The sequence below is a fragment of the Petaurus breviceps genome, unplaced genomic scaffold (genome assembly GCF_028583685.1).
Source record: "Petaurus breviceps papuanus isolate PSGF00001 unplaced genomic scaffold, PetGlider_PUasm1.0 90994, whole genome shotgun sequence".
Lineage (NCBI taxonomy): Eukaryota > Metazoa > Chordata > Mammalia > Diprotodontia > Petauridae > Petaurus > Petaurus breviceps.
In genome coordinates, this window is record NW_027187393.1 from 7,036,897 (window position 1) to 7,058,630 (window position 21,734).

Genomic DNA, 21,734 nt, shown 5'->3' on the forward strand with positions numbered 1-21,734 from the left:
GAGTAAGATCCCAGTGTCCAATAAAACTTAAAACATTAAATTACTTAGGTAAAAACAATCTATTTGATTAGAACTCTTGGGAAAACTGGAAGGCAATATGGAAAGAATCAGGCTTAGACCAACCATATTCCATAATGAATTCAAAATGGATATGTGCCTTGAATATTAAAGATTATACCATAAAAAAATCTGAAGGAAAGCAGATCATATACCTTTCACAACTATGGGAAGGAAATGTGTCCTTTATTTTTTAAAAATAAGTTTTTATGGGGTGGCTAGGTGGTACAGTGAAGATAGGGAAAGGAATATAGGAGGAAAGAATGAGTGATATAAAAACAAAATATATCAACAACAATAATAAATATTTAATATTAAAAATAAAGAATATCAATAACAAACATTTTTAAAGCATGCTTTCTAATTTGGTTGGTATAACATTAAAACTATAAATAAAAATTTTTATTATATTAGCACAGCAGAGCCCTGAGCACTGATATTCCATTCCTTTTATCCACAGGGTCACAAAGAGTCAGACACAACTGAATGACTAAACAATAATCTCTCCCTTAACCTACCTTTCCTCTAATTTCACCTTCTCCCTTCTTCTCTTTCCCTCCTATTTCCTTGTTGAATGAAATGTATTTCTGTACCAAACCTGTGTGCTTATGCATGCATATATGCATGTATATTCTTCCATCTTTTAATAAGAGTGAGGTTCAAGTATCACCTGCTCCCTTCACCTTATCTCCTAGTTTGTCTACTTGTATACCCTGATTATGAAATAATTTCTCTCCCTTTCCCTTTCCCCCTTATGCAATTCATTATTTTTTCTTTTCTTAAAATCACTGAGACATTAAAAAAAAAAAACATTCACAAGTGTTGCCTAATTAGACTCCCTCTATGATCCCTGATGATGATAGGAGTTCCTAGGGGATACAAGTATCATCTCCCCATATTATAATGTAAGCAGTTTACTCTTATTTTGTCCTTTTTCACTGTTTAATTGGGTTTAACTTTTTATGTTTCTTAACTCCTGCGCTTAAAAAGTTTCTATGCAGCTCTGACCTTCTCATCAGGAATGGTTGGAAGTCATCTGTTTCGTTAAAGATCCATTTTTTTTTTTCCTGTGTAGCATTATATTCAGTTTTGCTGGGCAAAAATATTCTTGTCTGTAAACCTTTACACTTTCTGGATTATTACATTCCAAGTGCTCTGCTCTTTTATGGTAGTGATCTTTTTCTTTGACCTGGAAGCTCTGGATTTTGACTATAATGTTCTTGTGTGAGTTCTCATTTTGGGATGTCTTTCAGGAGGAGATCATTGGATTATTTTTATTTCCCTGGTTCAAAGAGATGTGAGCAGTTTTCATATTTCTTTGAAATATGATGTCTATACTCTTTTTCAGTTATAGCTTTCAGGTAGTACAATAATTCTTAATTTTTTTTTCTCCTCAAAAGAACTGATGGAGTCTGGATATAGATCAAAGGGTACTATTTTCATTTTATTTTTTCTTTGTTCTGTTTCTTTCACAACATGACTAATATGGAAATATGCTTTACATGATTGCACATATATAATCTATAGCAAATTGCTTATTGTCTTAGGGAGGGGGGAAGAGACAGAAGAAGGGAGAAAATTTGGAACTCAAAATTTTATTTACAAAAAAATGAATGTTTAAAATTTTTTTTTCTCCTCGATTTGTCTTTCAGATCAGTTCTTTTTACTGTAAGATATTTTATATTTTCTTCTATTTTTTCAACCTTCTGACTTTGTTTCAATATTTCTTGCTGATTCATGAAGTCATTGGCTTCTGTTTGTCCATTCTAATATTCAGGAAGTTTCTTGCTTTGGCAAGGTCTGGTACCTTTTGTGCCAAATTGTTAATTCCTTTGCTAATTCTTTCTTCCACCATTCTCATTTCTTTTTCAGTTTTTCCTCAAGTGCTCTCGTTCTATTTTATTAAAAAAAATTTAACTCTTGCTTCATCTCTTCCAACAATTCTAGTGGAATTTGTACCCAATCTGTGTTTTTTTCTAAGGTTTTGCTTATGGATGTTTTTGAGTCATTCTCTTCTGCATTTGTTTTGGGTATCCCTGTCACCACCAAAGCTCATTATGGTGGAGCTCTTTTTTTTTGTTTGTCCATTCTTCCAGTCTATTTCTTGACTTTGGACTAGATGTTATTAGGGCTAGGCTTTGCCATACTTCTGGAGATAAGGTCTGGGCAAGTTCTGTTGCTGCTTTCTTGGGGTGTTGAGCGCAAGCCTTCAGTGCTACCAAAGTGATATGATTTAGAGCAAAATCTCTTTGCTGCCTCCCTGGTCTGAGTTCTACAATTTCTTGACTTGGGTTTGGGTCTGTGGAAAAGTAATCTATTATTGAACTCTGCCACCATCAGCCAGCCAGGAAGGTCTGTTGGTTCTGAAGGGCAGAATTGTAAGCTCCCCTCTGATCTAGGATTCCTGCCTTGATTACTCAATTGAAGGCTGGCTTACATGCTAGAAGTAAAAGCCTGCTCTGTTGACAGTCTGAGGACCCCCCCACCCCGCCTCTCCCCACTGGCTTCTGAACTTTCTTCTTTCTCCATATACAACCCAAGACTTTCCTACCTGGGGACACCACTTCTTGTGTGCAGGTCTCCTTCTCACTCCATCTTAGATTTGTGACCCAAAATAGGGATGGGGGTGGCAAAGCTGCCATTTTATACCTGTTCCCACTGCAATGCCCTAGTATGGGTCTGACACCTTCACACTCTGCTATACAGTTTCTCCCTGGGTGTTGAAGTGCTCTGTTATGTCCCCTCTCATCCCACATGTCCACACACCCCCCCCCAGTCAATTTTTCTATGACAACCTGGGCCAAAGGACTCATTGTGCCTTTTTTCTAGATAACCCCATTAGGATTCAATCTGGTACATATTCTAGATCTATTTGGAGGAGTTTGTAGACTGGAATTCCCAACACTGCTTCCTACTACTACACTGCCTTGCTTCTGCCCTTGCAACCAAGCTGGTTCCTTAAGATTTTCAAAATAAACCATCATGTCATCAACAAATAGGGATAGCTTAATTTCCTCTTTACCCATCTTCGTATCTTTAATTTCTTTTATTACTATTAACATTTCTAAAACCATATCAAATAAAAGTGGGGAAAGTAGGTATCCTTGCTTTATTTCTGTATTTACTGGGAAAGCTTCTAATTTATTGGAATTGTCTATGATAATTTACTTTTGGTTTAGGATAGACAACTTTGTGATATTTTTAAAAAGGACTCTCTACACCTATATTTTGCAGGATTTTTAGTATACTTTACCAAAAGCCTTTTCTGTACCTACTGAATTAATCATATGGTTTTGTATGTTTTTACTATGATTAATTATCTTGACTGCTCTAATGTTAACAGTATACAAGGACAATATGCTATCCCCTGTATCGAACTGTATAAATCCAACTGGTCATGATGACTTCTTATATAAATCACTGTAGTCTCTTTGATGTGATTTTGCTTAAATTTTTTTAATCAATACTCATTAATGAAATTATTCAGTTATTCTACTTCTGTACCCTGTACTTTTTTTATGTACTGGTTTTAGGCATTAGAACAATATTTGTCTCATAAAAGGAGTCAAGCAGTGTGCTTTTTCAATTTTTGAGAATAGTTTGTGTAGTACTGTTTGTTACTAATTGTTCTTTAAATGTATGACAGGATTTTTCTGTGAATCCATTAGGACCGGGAATATTTTTCCTTTGGTAGTTCCTTTACAACTAATTCTATTTCCTGTTCTGAGACTGGACTATTAAAGATTTCTATCTAGTGTCCTGTTAATTTTGATATATTACATTTTTAAAGTATTCTTTTATTTCTTTTGTATTCTCAGTTTTGGTAGAATATTTCTGGTTTTGTTATTTTACTGTTTGTTTTTTTGATTTTTTATTTTCTGTCATCTTATTCTTAATCAGACTGGTTAAAGGTTTATCAATTTTATTAGTCTTTGTGAAGAACTAGCTTTTAGTTTTATTATTTCTAAAGATTTATTTAGTTTCCAGTTTATTTATTTTTCCTCTAATTTTTAATACCTCCTCTTCTGTTCTTAGTTTAGGTTTATTTGTTGGCTTTCTAATAACCACAAAAAAAAAATCGAAAGTGAATGCTATGAAATTACAAAAAATAAGAATGACTCCAAAGAAGACATATAAGATGACACTCCCACCCTCCCTTTTGCAGAGAGGTGGAAGGTCCATAAGTTTAATATACTGTACATGTTGTCAAGCAATGTATGGAACAGTTTTGCTGATTTTTTCCCCTCTATTTTAGTCTTTAAAAAATACTATTTGTTTTATGATGGCTCACTGGAAGGCTGGGGAAGAATACAGGGGAATATTTTGGGGTTTTTTTTTTTAACAGAGGTATCAATAAAAGTTTAATTTTAAAAAAAAAGAAAACAAAAAAATTTTTTAAAGGATATAAACTCTGCTTTTATGAAGTTTAGTGCACTAGAAATGAGCACAAAGAAATAACTGTAATCTACATTATATGGCAAGTTTATTTTAGCAAGTTACAAAACAAAGAACTATATGAGGTTTGCAGGGTGAAGGTTACTAACTGACTACAGAACCTGGAAGACTCAATGATCTAGGTCTTAAACAAATGGGACAGAAATTTAACATTAGGGAAATCCAAAAGCATACAGGGAATGAGAACATTTCAGGCTTCAGCAAAGACTCAGAAGCAGGGTAAGCTGCAGTTTGTTCAGGAGTCAGAAAATAAGACCAGACTGGCTAAAGATACAATATATGGAAGGAAACAGCATAAGCTAACACTAAAACCCCTTTTCCAGTGGCATCTGGAATGACAAGCAAAAATTTGAATTCTACTTGGTAGGCAACAGAAATCCATTAAAGATTTTTGAAAAAAGAAGCAAGACTCAAGCACAAGGAAGATTACTCTGGATGTGTGAATAATACATTGAAAGAAGAGTGGACACATGAAAAACCTGTTAAAAGACTTCGAGTTTAAGTATATAGCAATGTAAGAATTTCTGTTCATTTTGAAAATAGTCCATAAAAATAACAGATTTCTATGTCGCAGTCTGCCAGCTAATCCACATGGCCTCTAGCTAGAAACAATTACTTGTCAAAGTGAAATGAAGAAGTTGGATGGCTATCCTTTCTCTTTTTTCTCATCCCTTCTTCCTTTTCCTACTTGCCCTTCACTGCCTACTCCCAAACCTTTTTCCTAAATAAGGGAGTTTTTTTTAAATGTTCAGTTGGCTGCCAGAGCTGGAAGGGACCTTAAAAATAATTTACTCCCACCCTTTCATTTCACAGAGGAAGCAAATTGAGGCTTAGGAAGAAGGAACTTGTCCATGGTCATACATCAAGAATTAGGGGCAAAGCCTGGTCTAGAATTCTAGGATCCTTATGAGAGCTTTGAGGGCACAGTGAGTGCCTTAGACTTCATTATGTGGATGGACTAAATGATCTCTAATATACCTTCTATTTCTGACAGTCTATGATTCTATGAAATTTGCTTTTGGATGAGGAGGGGGTTGGACATATAAAGAATTGGATACTCAATTCCAAGAAAATCAAATTAGGTAAATGGACCAACATTCATTTCTCATATGGTTTTCTGGAGGTTAATCACACCATTCCTGTTGGCCTTTCACCTGAAAAGACGCTATATGCTCTGATGCATAAGTGCTGTCAGGGACCAATTCATCAACAGCAATAGTGAGGTAATGGAATTCATTTATTTGAAAGTTTGGTAGTTTGTTAATGCACCTGCCCCTGAGGTTTAAAATGAACAGCTTTTCTCAGACCATAAACTTTCTAACTCTATGGACATGAGGTGAAATGTTTTCTGTTTCACAGGACAGCATGTTCCCTTGCTTCCATGGATACCATCCCAGCTGATGGTTATCTTAGAGCAATGAAATGGTGGGGTGAAGTCAAATTCAAAAATTTAAGACTATTATTGAAATGGGGCCTTGTCAAGAAGATAAGACCCTAATTATAATTCAAACTCAATAACCAAAAATCAGAATTCAACATGAAGGCCTCTGTATTACCAATTTGTGTAGAAACCTTCAGCATATAGCAGAACATTATGTTGCAGATTGATTCCCTTCTCCTGCCCTGATGCTCACTGATTTGATTTCATAGGCCTTCATGTCCATGATTATGTGCTTACAATATTCTATTTAAATTATGTGGAAGGTAAATCAGAGTAGCCTGATAAACATGAAAAAGTTACAGAAAGTGAACCACCTCCCTCTATAGAGTTTGAACATTTCCTCACTCTTCTCTCAGAATTGACAATGTACCTGGGAGATGCTTTATTTACTCAGGCTATTGTGGATCTAGAGAAACATCTCTTTGAATTGGATTTATCAAAGGGGGTGGATCTTCCAAGGTCCAGACTAAAGATATAAAGAAAACTAAACACAGCTCAGAGAAGTATGAATTTAGAGCTGGAAGGGAACCTGGACATTATCTGGTTCAACCCTCTCAAAGACCAGAGACCCGAGGGTTAGTCCTGTGGATGGGAAGACCTAAATATGAGCACAATCATTCAGGGACTCCAACTCCAAGTCCAGAGATGGCAGCCATAGAGGGGAAGCAGCTGAGCCTCTCAGGTCCAGAGAGAGCAGTAACTAAAGATGAATGGTAGAGCAGCAAAAGTTCTGGATCCAGCTGAGAAGAAGTGGTGCCATAAGACCTCGGATCCACACCACTAAAGAATGTTCCCATGGGGAGGAGAAATATTTATTTATTTATTATCTTTTTGGAGGGGGAAAGGTAGGGCAATTGAGGGTAAGTGACTTGCCCAAGGTCACATGGCTAGCAAGTGTTATGTGTCTGAGGCTGGATTTGAACTCAGGTCCTCCTGACTCCAAGGTTGGTGCTCTATTCACTACGCTACCTAGCCACCCCAAGGAAAAATATTTAAGAGATGAAAACCTTACAATGGGTATAATCTCACATGGCTCTGGTACTTAGAGAAACCACTCATCCTGCATAAGGTAAAGAGGAATCAGAACTTGGAGGGGCAATGAGCCCCAGAAGAGAGGGAGGGCATGGATCTAGAGGAAATTTCATAGCAAATGGGAAAAAAGTGATCATGGGGAGTGCAAAGGGTAGCAAAGAATGCACAATCAGGGACACTGGAAAATTCCTACCATGCAACAAATACTTCTATCCTCCCTATCACCTGCAGACTTGGTATTTCTAAGAACAGAAGCCAGGGGGCAAGATCTACAAAGCAATAACAGAAAAACTGTTTAGAAGATGGGACTCAAAATAAGTTCCTTAGAAACTTTAATTCTGTAAGGAATGCAGACTAAAGAAGGAATAAATAAATATAAGGGCCATAAAAGCAAAGAGAAATAATGAAGAGAATGAGGGAGGAAAATTCTTTTTAGAAAATAGAGCAGAACATAAAATTTTAAAACTAACAATAAAACAAAGTGTAAGGGAGAAGGAAGGGAGATTTTACTTGACTATTAACTGAAAGGAAAAAAAAGAGGAGAATATTTAGATAACTAGATAAAAAGAAAAAGTAACTCATAAGCAAACTTCAAATCTAAGGAAAGGGGTAACAAACATGAGGGGGGAGAGTTCTGAAGGTGAGGCAAAGAGAATCAGTGAGAACAGGGTTGTTTTAAAATCAGATTAAGCTTAAGAAGGGGGAAAAATCCTAATTTGGAAAAACCAGTATTAGTGACAAAGGGGAGAGAAATATAAACCTAGCTCTGATAACTTTAAATATGAATGAATTAAACAATCCAACAATACAAAAGAGTGGCAGATTAGATAAGAAAACAAAACTCCATAATCTGATGATTGCAAGAAACACACTTGAAAAACAAAGACATCAACAGAAAAATGAGGGATTAGAACAAAATTTACTATGCATAAGGTAAATCCACCTCTTTGAAGAGTGGGAGACTATGGATATAAAACATTATTAATAGCATTAGAATTGGTCGATGGGTTGGTTAGTTTTGTTGAACTGTTCTTTCTCCTTTTTTTTGTTCTTCATTATAAGGTATGGCTCTCTGGTTAAGGAAGGAGGAAAGAAAATATTCAGATAAAGGTAATATAAAACATTGTTAAGTCGTTTTTTCAGTCACATCTGATTCTTTGTGACCATATTTGGAGTATTCTTGGTAAAGATACTGGAGTGATTTATTATTTCTTTCTTCAACTCATTTTACAGATGAGGAAACTGAGGCAAACAGAATGAAGTGACTTGCCCAAAGGTCACAGACAGATTTGAACTCAGAAAGATGAGTCTTCCTGACTCCAGGCCCAGCACTCTGTACACTCTGACACCTAGCTACACACCGGTCCTCCCGCCCCCTCTCGGCCAAAAAAGGTATCAAACAAAAACAGTATTTCTTTAAAAAGGAAATATATAGGGGTGGTTAAGTGGCACAGTGAATAGAGCACCAGCCCTGGAGTCAGGAGAACCTGAGTTCAAATCCAACCTCAGACACTTAACACAAAAACTAGCCATGTGATTTTGGGCAAGTCACTTAACCCCAATTTCCCTCCAAAAAAGAAAATATATGGGCGTGGCTAGATGGTGCAGTGAACAGAGCATTGGCCCTGGAGTCAGGAGGAACCAAGTTCAAATCTGGCCTCAGACAGCTAACACTAGCCATGTGACCTTGGGTAAGTCACTTAACCCCAAGTGCCCTGCCTTCCTCCCTCCAAATTTTAAAATATATATAAATATATATATATATATATATATATGTTAGCAATCATAAAGGTGACCACCCAAGACAGCAGAAACCTACTAACCATACGAGAAAAACTGGCCTCAGCAATTTTCATGTTCCTTAAACAAATAAAAAAACACATAATGCTCATGCCCAAGTGATGGAGGATTAACAATCAGTATCATCTCCAGCTGTCTAGGCTTTTTAATCCACATTATGATTGCTCAGCTCAATCCTATTTTTTTTTTTTTGCTTTTTGGAGGGGGGAGGGCAGGGCAATTGGGGTTAAGTGACTTGCCCAAAGTCACATGGCTAGTAAGTGTTAAGTGTCTGAGGCTGGATTTGAACTCAGGTCCTTCTGACTCCAGGGCCAGCGCTCTATTCACTGTGCCACCTAGTCACCCCTCAAACCTATTCTGACATGTTGAAATAGATTGTATCAGAATCTAAAAAGCATATACTTTCTCAACATATGGTAAACCAAAATATCTTTTTCTATTCTATTAATATTTCAGAGACTGGTTCCCATAGGGAAAAAATGTTCCTGACAATTTATAATAGAAACTATACTTAAGAATTCAATAAACCTTTTCCCAATATCATATTAAAAGGAAGTTCTCAATAACAACAATAATCATATTTATTCATCAAGTATTTATTGAACATTTATCTTAATACCAAAAGGCAAAATTTCTACTGTTTAAGTCTTAAAGTTATGGTGTTGGATCCAACCAGTGAGAAAGTAAGGAAAATGAGACAGAAAATGCTAAAAGCACTGCACTTTAGTGAAAGAAAAAAATCTCAGAGGTTATCTAAACTAAGCCATCCATGTTACAAGGATGGAAATTGAAGCACATGTCACTAGTGACCAACTAACAACTAAACTAGAAAACAAAAAGTAACAACTGAAAATATACCTATACTACAAAATAGAAACACAAAGGCCTTTAAAATATAAGAACTGACTAAGGAATCTGAAATGCCTTGAACTCTTAGTTAAAAAAAAAGTCACTGATTTTAGATAAGGCTCTGCTTACTTACAAGTAAAAATGAAAAGGAAATATTCCAACTCGCTACTAGATATTGTATGTTCCCTAGGAGACTGTAAACTCCGTCACATCAGACACTGTTTTATGCTTAGTCTCTGTATCCTTTGCACCTAGCACGCACGGTGTCTTTTACACAGTGGCACTTAATAAGTGTTTGTTGCTTTGAATATAACAGTGTTTCCAAAGCCGATTTGACCAGAGAACACTTCTGGACTTGAAATATATTGATGCAATCTACAAATAATATTACAGGACTTCTAGTAATATAAATACTCCTAGAGTAATGGGGTAAAGCAAGTGTCATGAAAATTTTGAAGCAAAAATAAAGGAAAGAAGGCCTATTCTCAGACATAAAAAATGCTGTAGTTAGCATTTCACTGATATATAATTTCACAATATCTTGGGGGCAAAGTAATACAAGCATAAAGCAAAATCTACTGAAATTCCTTATTATTCACATCTCATGACAGAGCAGGTTATATGGAGGATTTAACAAATGCTGCTCTGAGAATTATGTTCAAGTTCCAGTTGTAACAGCCCCCAAAAGCTCTGTGAAAGAGAGGAAGGGGGAGAAAAAGGGAACGCACACTTAGAATAGGAGCTAAAAATAATAATGACTAAGAGAGAAGAAAGGCAATAACCCTCTTAACTAGACATTATAACAACAATGTACACTCCATCTCCACAATGTACATGTCCAGGTGACAACAGAGGAGGTGTCCAGAAGCCCCTTACTGCTGGTGAGTGGAAGTGAGTGGGGGCAGACTAAAACCATTTTTCTCTCTGCAGAGTTAGAAAAGGCAGGTTTTCTAGCCATGAATTCCCTCCTTTTTGCCTGAGTTCTTCTGCCTAAATCTGGAAGGAAAGCATTCTTGTTATTCCTAAAGCTGACCTCCTGCCATGTCTTGGCAGCTAGCAGCATCCTGCCCTTCTCTACTTGGCCCCTCTGACAATGCCAGTTGTGTTTTGCCCTTCGTTTTCCCCTGCAGTAGTTTCTAAGCTGCTTAGCCCAGATTGGATTTGGAATTCAGTGTAAAGATCGTGGGCACTTGGGTAGATTTGTCACTCTGGTTGCTGGGAAGGAATCTTTACCCTGCCATCGGCTGGACTGGCTGCTCTCCTTGGAGGCCAAACAAATCAAGCCTGCATGGCTGCGCTCAAGTGTCGGCAGTGTGAGAAATGAATGAGGTTATTTATTTGTTGGCTGGCAAGCTGTCATTTTCCCGAGGCTGTGTACATGGCTATCTCCGCCTGGTTTCCTCTACCCACTTACTCTCCAAGCCTGCTTCTCATTTGGAGAGTACAGGGTCACAGGACCCACAAATACAGACCTATTGGGCGAGGCCCTTCCTGAAGCCATCTCATCTGACCACGAGCCTCCTCCAAACACTAATAATTCCTGGCCTGGCTTCTACTTGTCTACTACAGGACAAGCTTTTGGAAAAGAGGTACTGTTACCTTGGGCTATGTGGTTAGTTATGCAATTTCTGTAAAGTGTCATATAGGCCACTGGACATTATAGACAAGAGGCTCATTAACACATTGTGTAAAAAAAAAAAACTATGTAGGTGAGTGGGTTGAAGGGAGGGGAGAAGTAGAAGGGGGAGATATAACCAGGGTCAACCACGTACATCAAGGCCAGGACAACTAAGATTTCACAAGGAGTATAAACTCCTTAGTGTTTCATCAACCAAGATGAGGCAGCTTTAAAGAGCCCTAACAAAAACACAGGAATGGTCACAATGTCTCCAGCTCTGCCACAGCAGCTCCCTTTGGATGGGCTGGAGACTGTGATCAGGCAGAGCCCAGAGCACCCTAAGAGGCAGTTGGTACCCAGAGCTTAAGAGTACCACATCCTTGGCTTCAGATCAAACACTGTATAGAGACACAGTTGTTCTTCCAAAGAAATGTCTACACTCCCTTCTCTACAAAATGAGGAAGTAAGGTTCTAAAAGGGGAAAATCAGTGGCCCTAGAAAACACAGCTATCTTAGGGCACCTCCAGAACTAGAACCTAGGTCTTTCTCCTGAGACCAAAATTCTTTCCACTGCATCATGTTGAGTACCGTGACCTATATCAATAAAGTGGTCTCTCTTTTCACTAATTTTGCTTGGCAACCACCATCCCCACCAGACATTTTTCCCTAAGGCTTGGCTCTTCCTAGTATTGCCACCTGACTAAACACCAAAGTCATATTTCTAAGCACTGATGCCTAGGGCCTTACCCCATAGCCTTAAACCTAAAGCTATCAGCTGCATAATCTTCACCAATCTTAGGGGCTCCAGCAGTGAAGAAGGTAAGATTCACTTCAGGAACTATCAAAGCCAAGAAACCTTTCAACAGAGCAAGAGTCAGTCCTATGAGCCTCTCTCAGACAAGGAGCCTTTGACAAGGCAGCAGTTCCACAAGCTCCTCAGATGCTCCCTTTGGATAGAGCAGTAAACTTAGTTCTGCAGAATTTGGCTTCCCCAGATCTGGCAGTTTGATAAATATACTCCCCACCCCCACCTTCAGTGTCTCTCCTATATCCTTCTGACCTTTAACAGCAAGTAACATGAGAGGAAAAAATGATTTTTTTTGGCTACTGATTTCACAAATGAAGAAAAATATACTGTTTAAGGTGTTAAATATTTTTACATGCAACAAACCTGGCAAAAACTTGGCCTCTGTGCACACTCTAGAGATTCAGGCATAAATGTCAGCACTATAATTTGTTATAGGTTTCTGATGACCAGCAATGAAAATTACCACAAATTCTCACAATTTAAACCACTTTTACGTAAATGAGGACTTTCCTAAAACAGCTGCTGGAGGGAACTTTCCGCCGAGGCTCAGCAGGGCTCTCAAAGACCCTGATAATGTAGCTCACTGGGGCACTCGTTCTTTGAGAAAATCCTACAAATATGAGTTTCTCTCCAAGTCTATGATTTGACCTTTAATAAAAAAAAATGCTAATAGAAGCCAGTTAAGAAAATGAATGGAACAGTTTTTTCAGCCTGAACAAACGTCATTTTATATGCTCAGTCCTGCTACAGTCTATACCTTGCAAGTCAGCAGGACTGAAAAAACCCCATGTGGTGAACTTATTTCAAAGGCTCACTTACCAGACATGAAGCAGAGTAATAAGAAACCAAGAGTTGAATGTATCAGGCATCTGGCACCCTATAAGACAACAACAAAATAGTTTTTAAATGAAGGTACTTTGAAAGCAAAGTGTGAAACAGCATATTTACTGTATTTTAATTGCTATTAGGAAATTGATCAACTCAATTTATTGGTTCAACCACTATTTATTTATTACATACTTATTATGTTCAAAACTCCATGTTAAGCACAGGGTAATATACAAAGATGACAGCTTTTAGCAGACAATGTTCTCTAGTGATTCCATATAGCAAACAGTCCCCTGAAACGTTTAAATCAATTTTAAAAGTATGCAAGAAGATTTAGCTTTCTCTTTTTCTCTTTCCCAACAAAACAACAGCAGAGGTTCTTAACCTTTTTTTTGGATCAGGAATCATTTTGGCAGTCTGGTGAAAACTATGGACCCTTCCTCAAAATGTTTTCAAATAACTGAAGGAAATGGTAAATATTGATTAGAGGTTAAGTGGGAAAAAAAAGACATAACTTTTATCCCATCCTACTTCATGGAACCTAGCTTTATGGTAACAAGAAGTGCTACAGAGATAAATATGATAACAATGGATCTACCCAAATGGCAAAAACAGCATTCTTTCCAGAAGAAAAGGCCCTGGGGAAAAATAGAGCTGAAGAATGTTAGAGCCTGATCAACAAAGCAACATGGTATTCAATGGCTAGCACTGCCACCCTTGGCCCTGTGGCAGCCCAGCCAAAAGAATGCTTTTCACCACTCACTGACAAAGCTGGGCAGAGGTTCCAGCTAGTTCCAGAATCCACAAACCAGTTCTGTGCCCAGACTCTCAAATCTTACAATTTTTTAAGAAGCCAAATCTCAAATCTGCTCAGAACAACCTTTGGCTAAAAGGCAATTTTAGGGCTCTCCAATTGCTCCTGGCAGATAACCTCTCCTTCCCAGGTGAAGGCAGGCAGAGTTTTATCCTTAAACAAGAGGAAGCAGAATAAAGAGGCTGAATGCGGTAAAGGCTATGCTTAACCACACTGTCCTCTGGATCACTAATTCACTGAAGGCAGAGATGGCATCTCCTGTGTCAAAGCAATTACTTAAACATAATAATGCACACTAATTAATAACAGAAGAGCAATAGTTAGGGGGAACAGAAAAAAGCAGGTCTTCTGATGGTGGAGGGGAAGTCAAGGTTCACCAAAATAAGCCTCACCAAAAGGAACCACCTTGGCTATCATGAGTTACTTCAGGGATGCCTATCATCTAAAAAGAGAAAATTGGGAAGGGAGGAAAAGAAAGATCAATGACAATGGGTGTGTGCATAGAATCATAGGGATCTATGGACCTCAAGAGATTATCTAGGGGAATTCCCTTACTTCAGACAGGTATGACATACATAATTATTCCCATTTTACAGATGAAACAAGTGAGGCCTGGAGGGAATCAGTAACTTGTCCAGGTAGCAGACCTTGTACTACCTGCCTCCTATTGGAAGGAAAACTGCTTCCTTCGTACTATATCATGTTCCTCATAGTAGCAACAAAAGGAAACCCTTCTTTTTATTGTCTATATACTCCAGAACCTGTTCCAAGAAACAGACAAAAAATCAAAACAAGTATTATATTGCCTGGGGCAACCTGACCAAATTTATATGGAAATTAGTTTGATACTGGGCAACTCCCTACTCTAGGGAGAAACTGAGGTTTCTTGGAAATTTTTCCTTCAATCTGGAAAATGAAATTTGTCTAATTCTAAAGGACAATCTGTTCTGCTATGACATCTACCTCAAACCTTCCCAACAACTGCCCCCAGGAACCCTCTCAGAGACAGAATTAGTCCTGGCTAAGAGCTGGACTTAGGTTACAGTTTTCTCCTCTGGGGGCTGCCAACTCACTGCTGAAGATAGGAAGAGTGGAAGAGCAGGAATATGCTAGAATACTGGATTGTCAGGGCACAAATGCTCTGGTTTATGGCCAACCCAGTAAAAGTACCAAGTACTGATGAAAAAAAAACATGTAGTTTCTGTGTCATCGTGATTCAGTGAATATTTGAGAATTAAAATCCATATGCAAATCTTGAGAAAGTACTCACCCTAAGTCCCTTGGAAAAGAAAGAAAAAAGAAAAAGGAAAGATAAAAAAGAAAAGGGAAAAGAGGAAAGGAAAGGAATCCATATAAGAAATGAAGCTATAAAGCAAATAAGATGGTTTTTAAAATTTATATCAGAATATATATCTAAATAATTGTCAGAATGACTCAAAGTATTACCTCTGACACTGTTTGGTGTGGGTGGTAGCATAATTAATTTTAGGAGGCAATAAGAATATTTAGCTAGGAGTCAGGAAATCTGAGTTCTAGTGCAACTCTGCTATTCACTTCTTATGTGACCTTGGGAAAACATTTCCCTCCCTCAAAGGTTTGGTTTTTTCCCCTTGGTAAGTAACCCTGACCTATCTTGTCACTTCTGGTTTTAAGATTATCTAACTGTATTTCTGATTGTCATGCCAACAGGGCTACCACTTCTCCAAACATTCTTGGTACTCTTCCATTAGAATTGCCTTCAGAACCAGTTCACAAATCGTATATGAAAATCAGCCTCCTTACTTTGCAATCCCTCATTTTTAAACCCAAATTTTATTACCCAACTTACTCAACCATAACTCATCCCAAATTCAACTCAGAATGATATTAGGCTATTTCAAAAAATTAAATTCACCCTCAAGAAACAAATATTTGCTGCCACTGAGGTTGTTCATAAGAATAGGGCCCAAGTTCTAACAACAATGTCAAAAGGAAGAACTCAGCTAAGTTATTTTTAAGTGAAGAGCAATATCACTAATATAAAGTAGCATTACTTTATAGGCATACCTCACATATGATGTTTAAGTTCTAGAAAAACTTAAAAACAATTTTATGATGGAGACCACAAATGTATGCCCTTACTTAACTGTTATAAAAATTTTGCAAATATGTCATAACAGGCCATGAGCTCAAATTGTTCCCCAAATATTCAATACTAGATTCAATCCAGGGTCCCTTATTGAAGAATAGGAACAATTAGCAACCACACAGTTCATTCTGAACACAATACATTTTAGAGCTAAGTGTGTGCTGATATATAATATGTTTGTTGATGACAATTTAAGGAATGTAACACCAGTGAGCTGGTAGAAGTCACTTAAAAACACGTTCAAAAAATTGTACTACGCAGAAACAGTACAGTTCTTAAAAGCAATGACTACTTCTTCAAGTATAGAGACAATGCTTTCTCCCTTTGAACTGATTCAATGTTAAGAAAACACCTGAGAATCAGAAGAAAAAAAAGCTTTTTTTTTTTTACAACATAAAAGGGGTGAGGAGAAGGAAGACAGAAAGCCACAAATAGGAACATACAGACTGCATTAGTTGCACAAATAAACATTTTAATTTTTTAATGTTCAACTGGATGAAGTAGCCTAAAAATATCACATTTGTATTTCGACAAGAGTTAAAACATTAAACATATACAATTTTAGTAAACAGTTACATTTATCTATTGAGGAAAAGTATCCAGAATGCATTAATTCACTGTTTTAATTAAAGATAACAATGAAAATGTCTGTCATATTTGGATTATGACTGCTGTCACCCTAGTACAATAATGTACTAATATTTCCCAAACCCATGAAATTGGTTATTTATGCTAAGATTTTCACAGGTATTTGCTTCAATTACTTTGAAAAATCTGAATAAAGATATCACTTTAAGATAGTAGTCTTTGGATACAGTTTATACAATTAATTTTTCAAAAAAATTAAAATAAATTACAGTTTTAAAACCAAAAATGTGTTCTAAAATATATGGAGAACTGAGTCAAATTTACAAGGATACAAGTCATTCCCCAACTGATAAATGGTCAAAGGATATGAACAGGCAGTTTTCAGAGGAAGAAATTAAAGCTATATATAGTCATATGAAAAAATGCTCTAAATCACTATTGATTAGAGAGATGCAAATCAAAACAGCTCTTAGGTACTATATCACACCTATCAGATTGGCTAACATGATAAAACAGGAAAATGATAAATGCTGGAGAAGACGGGAGATAATTGGAATACTAATTCACTGTTGGTGGAGCTGTGAGCTGATCCAACCATTTAGTAGAGCAATTTGGAACTATGCCCAAAGGGCTATAAAAATGTACATACCCTTTGACCCAGCAATACTGCTTCAGGGGTATGTATATTCCAAAGAGATCATAAAAATGAGAAAAGGACCCACATGTACAAAAATATTTCTAAGCAGCTCTTTTTTGTGGTAGCCAAGAACTGGAAACTGAGGGGATGCCCCATCAAATGGGGAATGGCTGAACAAGTTGTGATATATAAATGCAATGGAATTCTATTGCGCTATAAGAAATGATGAACAGGCAGACTTCAGAAAAAACCAGAAAGACTTATATGAACTGATACTGAATGAAGTAAGTAGAACCAGAACATTGTATACAGTAACAGCCACAGTGTGGGAGGACTGATTTTGATAGATTTAGCATTTCTAAGCAATGCAAAGACATAAAACAATTCCAAAGGATTCATGATGGAAAATGAATCCACATCCAGAGAAAGAACTATGGAGTCAGAATGCAGAGCAAAGCAGACTTATTTTCTTTTTTGTTTTGTTTTCTTTCTCATGGTTTCTCCCATTCATTATAATTCTTCTATGCAACATGACTAATGTGAAAATATGTTTAATAGGAATGTATGTGGAATAGGAATCTATAAATAGGATTTAATAAGAATTTGTATCAGAGTGTATGCCATCTTGGGTAGAGGGAGAAAATTTAAAACTTATGGAAGTGAATGTCAAAAAATAAAAATAAATTAATTAATAAATTGGAAAAAAAGAAAACCAATAAAAATAAAATAAAATAGAAAATGTGTATCATCTAAAAGCAAGATACTCAGTTTCTCAGTTGTGAAAAATAGATACTACGGTTACGAACACTTTGTACAAAAAATGAATAGTGTCTTCCTGACTAGTGATTTAAATCAAAGCCACCCTACTAGACAAAACAATTCCATTTCTTCTCTCAGAACTACTACAGAGCAGGCACTTACTTAGAAAGAATTCCTCAAAGTCGGTTCTCTCCACACAGCTAGTGTACATGCGCAGGGCAGCAATCTTAATCTTCTAGACAAAGAGAATAAAAACAAACTCAAGACATGACCAGATGGACATTCTGGTACACTAGGTAAGGGTCACAGAATCTCACAATTCTTGAGCTGAAAAGGATCTTGAGTGATTATCTTGTCAAGTCCCCCCAGATGTTTATCTATGTCTTCCTGAGGCTCTCGAGGGACAAAGACTATATTCCTCTTGGAAGCCCACTTTAATAACACTCTGATTAAAGTCAAAAAGTCCTTCCTCATGACCAAATGAAATTTCTCTTGCTGCTTTAATTAAAGCTCATTTCACCTTGTTTGAGCCTCCAAAAATTACTACTTAGCATCCTCATTAAAAGCCAGTCACACACACACACACACACACACACACACACATCCCATCCCTTACCCCTTACAGACTAAACACTTCCAATTCCTTTCCTTTAACCTTTCCTCCCAGGGACCATAAGCCATTCTTTTAATTTTTTGCCATTTTTTCTGGATCTTCTTCAGTTTCTCCACATTCTTTTTTAAAGTATGCTGAATAAAGGCAACCCTTGTACTCTACAGGTCTGACTAAAGGAAATAACTGAAGTCATCAAACTTTTGCAGAGATAGTCCAGTTTTTAACAATAATAGCCTTTTCTGTAACTAATAAACAAAGTCCTCTCTTTCTGAACTAATTACTTCAAGTTAAGAAACTGGGGATCAAATAATAGGAAAACATTCTTTCTCATCACTGAATAAACAGGAATAGAAAGTGAAAGAATTTCATTAGAATACTTCTAATGTACTCAAAAGCACTGGACTGTATCTTCAGAGTTGTTGTCAAAGCCTGTCAGTCCAACATAGGTTAGACTGGGTGCTAGGTGAAGAAATATTTCGTCATCTCTAAAAGTATTATCAAAATGTCAACTGAACAATAATTGGCTGGTTAATTAAAGACTCATGGGGAAATTGAGATTTTCAGTTTGTATTAACAAAAATTTTAAAATAACTAGCAAACCCAAATAATCACTTAAAGAGAAGTCTAAAAAGAGATTCAATAACTAGACTTTTTCTATTAATGGAAAAAATATACAACTCTACAAACATGTTACTGGTTCTACAGCATTTTAACTAGTCCTGTTTTTCAGATTCATTTTGGAGCTTTCCATTCTTCATCTGTCCAGTGATGATCAAAGACTCAGTTGGAATGAACCTCATAGGTCATCTGTACCAATGTCCACTTGAAGTATGATTTCTTTCTACAGTCATCTCCAATATAACATCTAAGCTTTAGGCCTGAACACTTGGGATATCCATATCATAGTGTATCCATATCATAACAGCCTTGAGTACGAACTTGAAAAATAGTACCAGTGTCATTTACATTCCCATTCCACTTCTGGACAGATTTAAATACTGCAAAATTTTTCTTATATTGAGACATTTGCTACTCTGTGACTACAATGGTCCTTTCTTCCAGTACCCAAGCAAAAAACACCTAACCCCTTTTCTACAAGAAGTTGGGCTGAAGTTAAGAACCACTAAGGATATAACCCTTATATCTGTCTACTCCTTCCGTTGTGCCCTCTGGAATTCTATTCTTCTCATACTCTTATCTACTTGCTCTCAGTGAAATGAGGCTTCTCCCAGATGACACTGCTTGGTAATCCTCTCCAATGCTGGCTGCAGCTAAACTCACCCTTCCTAACACAATGATCCTAAAGTTGGAATACTTTTTGCTCCCCAATGCCACTTCTAAAAACTCCTTCTGCCTTCTATTTATGCCTCCCTTTTATTGTTTCTTTGTTTATGCCTCCCTTTGTTACTCAGCAATCTCTCCTCCTTTGAAGTTCACTCTACTAAAATTTTTCACCATGATAGCTCACTGAAACTATTGTGTACTGGCCCCTAGATCATTCTCCCGTTCATTCAGCACCTGGCTTACTTGTCTTCCTCTCCTCCCCAACATCTACCCTTAGACCAGGGGATTCATTCATGTTGATGGTCCTTAAACTTCCCAATTTCCCAATTCCATAAATCTCTTCAAATCCAATAATCTACTCCTAAAACTCCACCTCAACTACACCTAAGAATGGTTATGCCCTTGATTTTCACCATTACCCACAAATGTGCCGCTTCCTTCATCAAAAAATCTGATATTCCTCCTATCCAATAATCTCCTATTGTGCCATTTCTCACCACACCTCTCCCTTTCTAAACCTATTCTAGGTTCTCGTGATGACCTCCAATCCCTCTATCCCACCTCAATACTTTCTCAGGTCATTATCCCTACATTACTCTTTCCTTTCTCCACTTCCTCTGCAGTTTCAACCCTACAGTTAACCAAAACTCAACTTCAACTTAACTTCAACTCAAAACTTCCCTTTTTTCTTCAATCCCTTGCCCTCTTATTCTGTCACTACTCATTTCTTGCTAGTCCCAGCCCTGAATTACTTCCATTACCCCCAAGCCCTTTCTCTCCCATGCAAGGACTGCTTGAACAGAACTAGAGCAAGTCAACTAAATGTACTGACTGGGTCATTACAAATGTATGCTATCTAACATAAACTGGGTCTCTCAGCAGCAAGGTCATTCTTTTACTTCCCCCTAGTTCACTCCTTGGAGAAGCTATCCCAAAAGTTATCTTCTCAAGCCTCCTACATGCATGTGCAATCATGCATATGCTCACAAACACACCCAACCTGAAGTATTCATCTCTTAACAGAGAAAACACAGACCCTGAGCTCCCTCTTTTCCCTTTATCTTCATCTCAAGGCTCCTTGCCATCATCTCCCAACTGTCCTTTCTCTCAGTCTCTGATAATGAGGCGGCCATTCTCCTCTCTAAGACCAATGCCTCTTCATGTGCACTTGATCACATCCTCTCCAGTGTGCTCCAGCCAACTGCTACCTCAATCATTCCCTCCACTTCCCTAATCTTCAACTTCTCCCTTATCCACTGGTTCCTCTCTACTGCCTTCAAATATGCAAGCCTCTGTTACCCTTAAAAAGCCTTCAATAGACCCTACCATCCCTTAAGTTATTGTCCTATACTCTTTCTCAGTCAAACCTCTAGAAAAAGCTATCTACATTCAATGTCTCCACTTTCTTTTATCTCACTCTCTCCTCAACCCTTTTACAATCTGGTTGGCAACCTCATCACTCAACTGGAATGACTCTTTCCAAAATTACCTCTTACCTGCTTAAATATGATGGTCTTTCTATATTTTCGATAACCCTAAATTCACTTGCACAGGTCTTAGTAATGATATGGCCATCTATTATTTAAAGAAAGTATCTTATCCTGTTATCAGTAACAGTTTTAACCCACAGACCCAAATTTTTCATTAAAATCCTTACTTGTATACTGACTAATTTACTACCATTCAATTTTCTTCCTCTCTAACGAAAGAATTCATTGTCCTATGTCTGACAGGAAGACTTCCTCTTAGAGCCCTAGGTGTGCCCCCTGACCCTAGTAGTACCCTGTCAGCTCACAGAAAACAGCTTTCCCTATCCTTTTGTTATATGGTTCCTGAAACCCTCAGAAATAACTGGAATTTCTTACATCTGGCCGGACTGGCTGACATATATACATTTGCTCTTTTATTTCCTCTCTTTCCTTTCAGTTCAACAAACATTTATTAAGCAGCAACTGTGTGCAAGGCAACATGCCAAGTCACCAGGAATGAAGTGAAAAATTATGTGGCCCCTGTCCACAAAGGC

The 21,734-nt window shown here is 37.3% G+C and overlaps 1 protein-coding gene across 1 annotated transcript in view; it reads right to left on the minus strand.

Moving 5' to 3' along the window:
* UQCC1 (ubiquinol-cytochrome c reductase complex assembly factor 1) overlaps window positions 1-21,734 on the minus strand; it is a 117,421-nt gene that overhangs the window by 60,647 nt on the left and 35,040 nt on the right. The window contains exons 5-6 of the mRNA XM_069077548.1: window positions 17,977-18,049; window positions 12,880-12,937 (exon numbers count right to left, since the gene is read on the minus strand). Coding sequence (XP_068933649.1) covers window positions 12,880-12,937; window positions 17,977-18,049 — 131 coding nt within the window. The remainder of the gene's footprint in view (window positions 1-12,879; window positions 12,938-17,976; window positions 18,050-21,734) is intronic.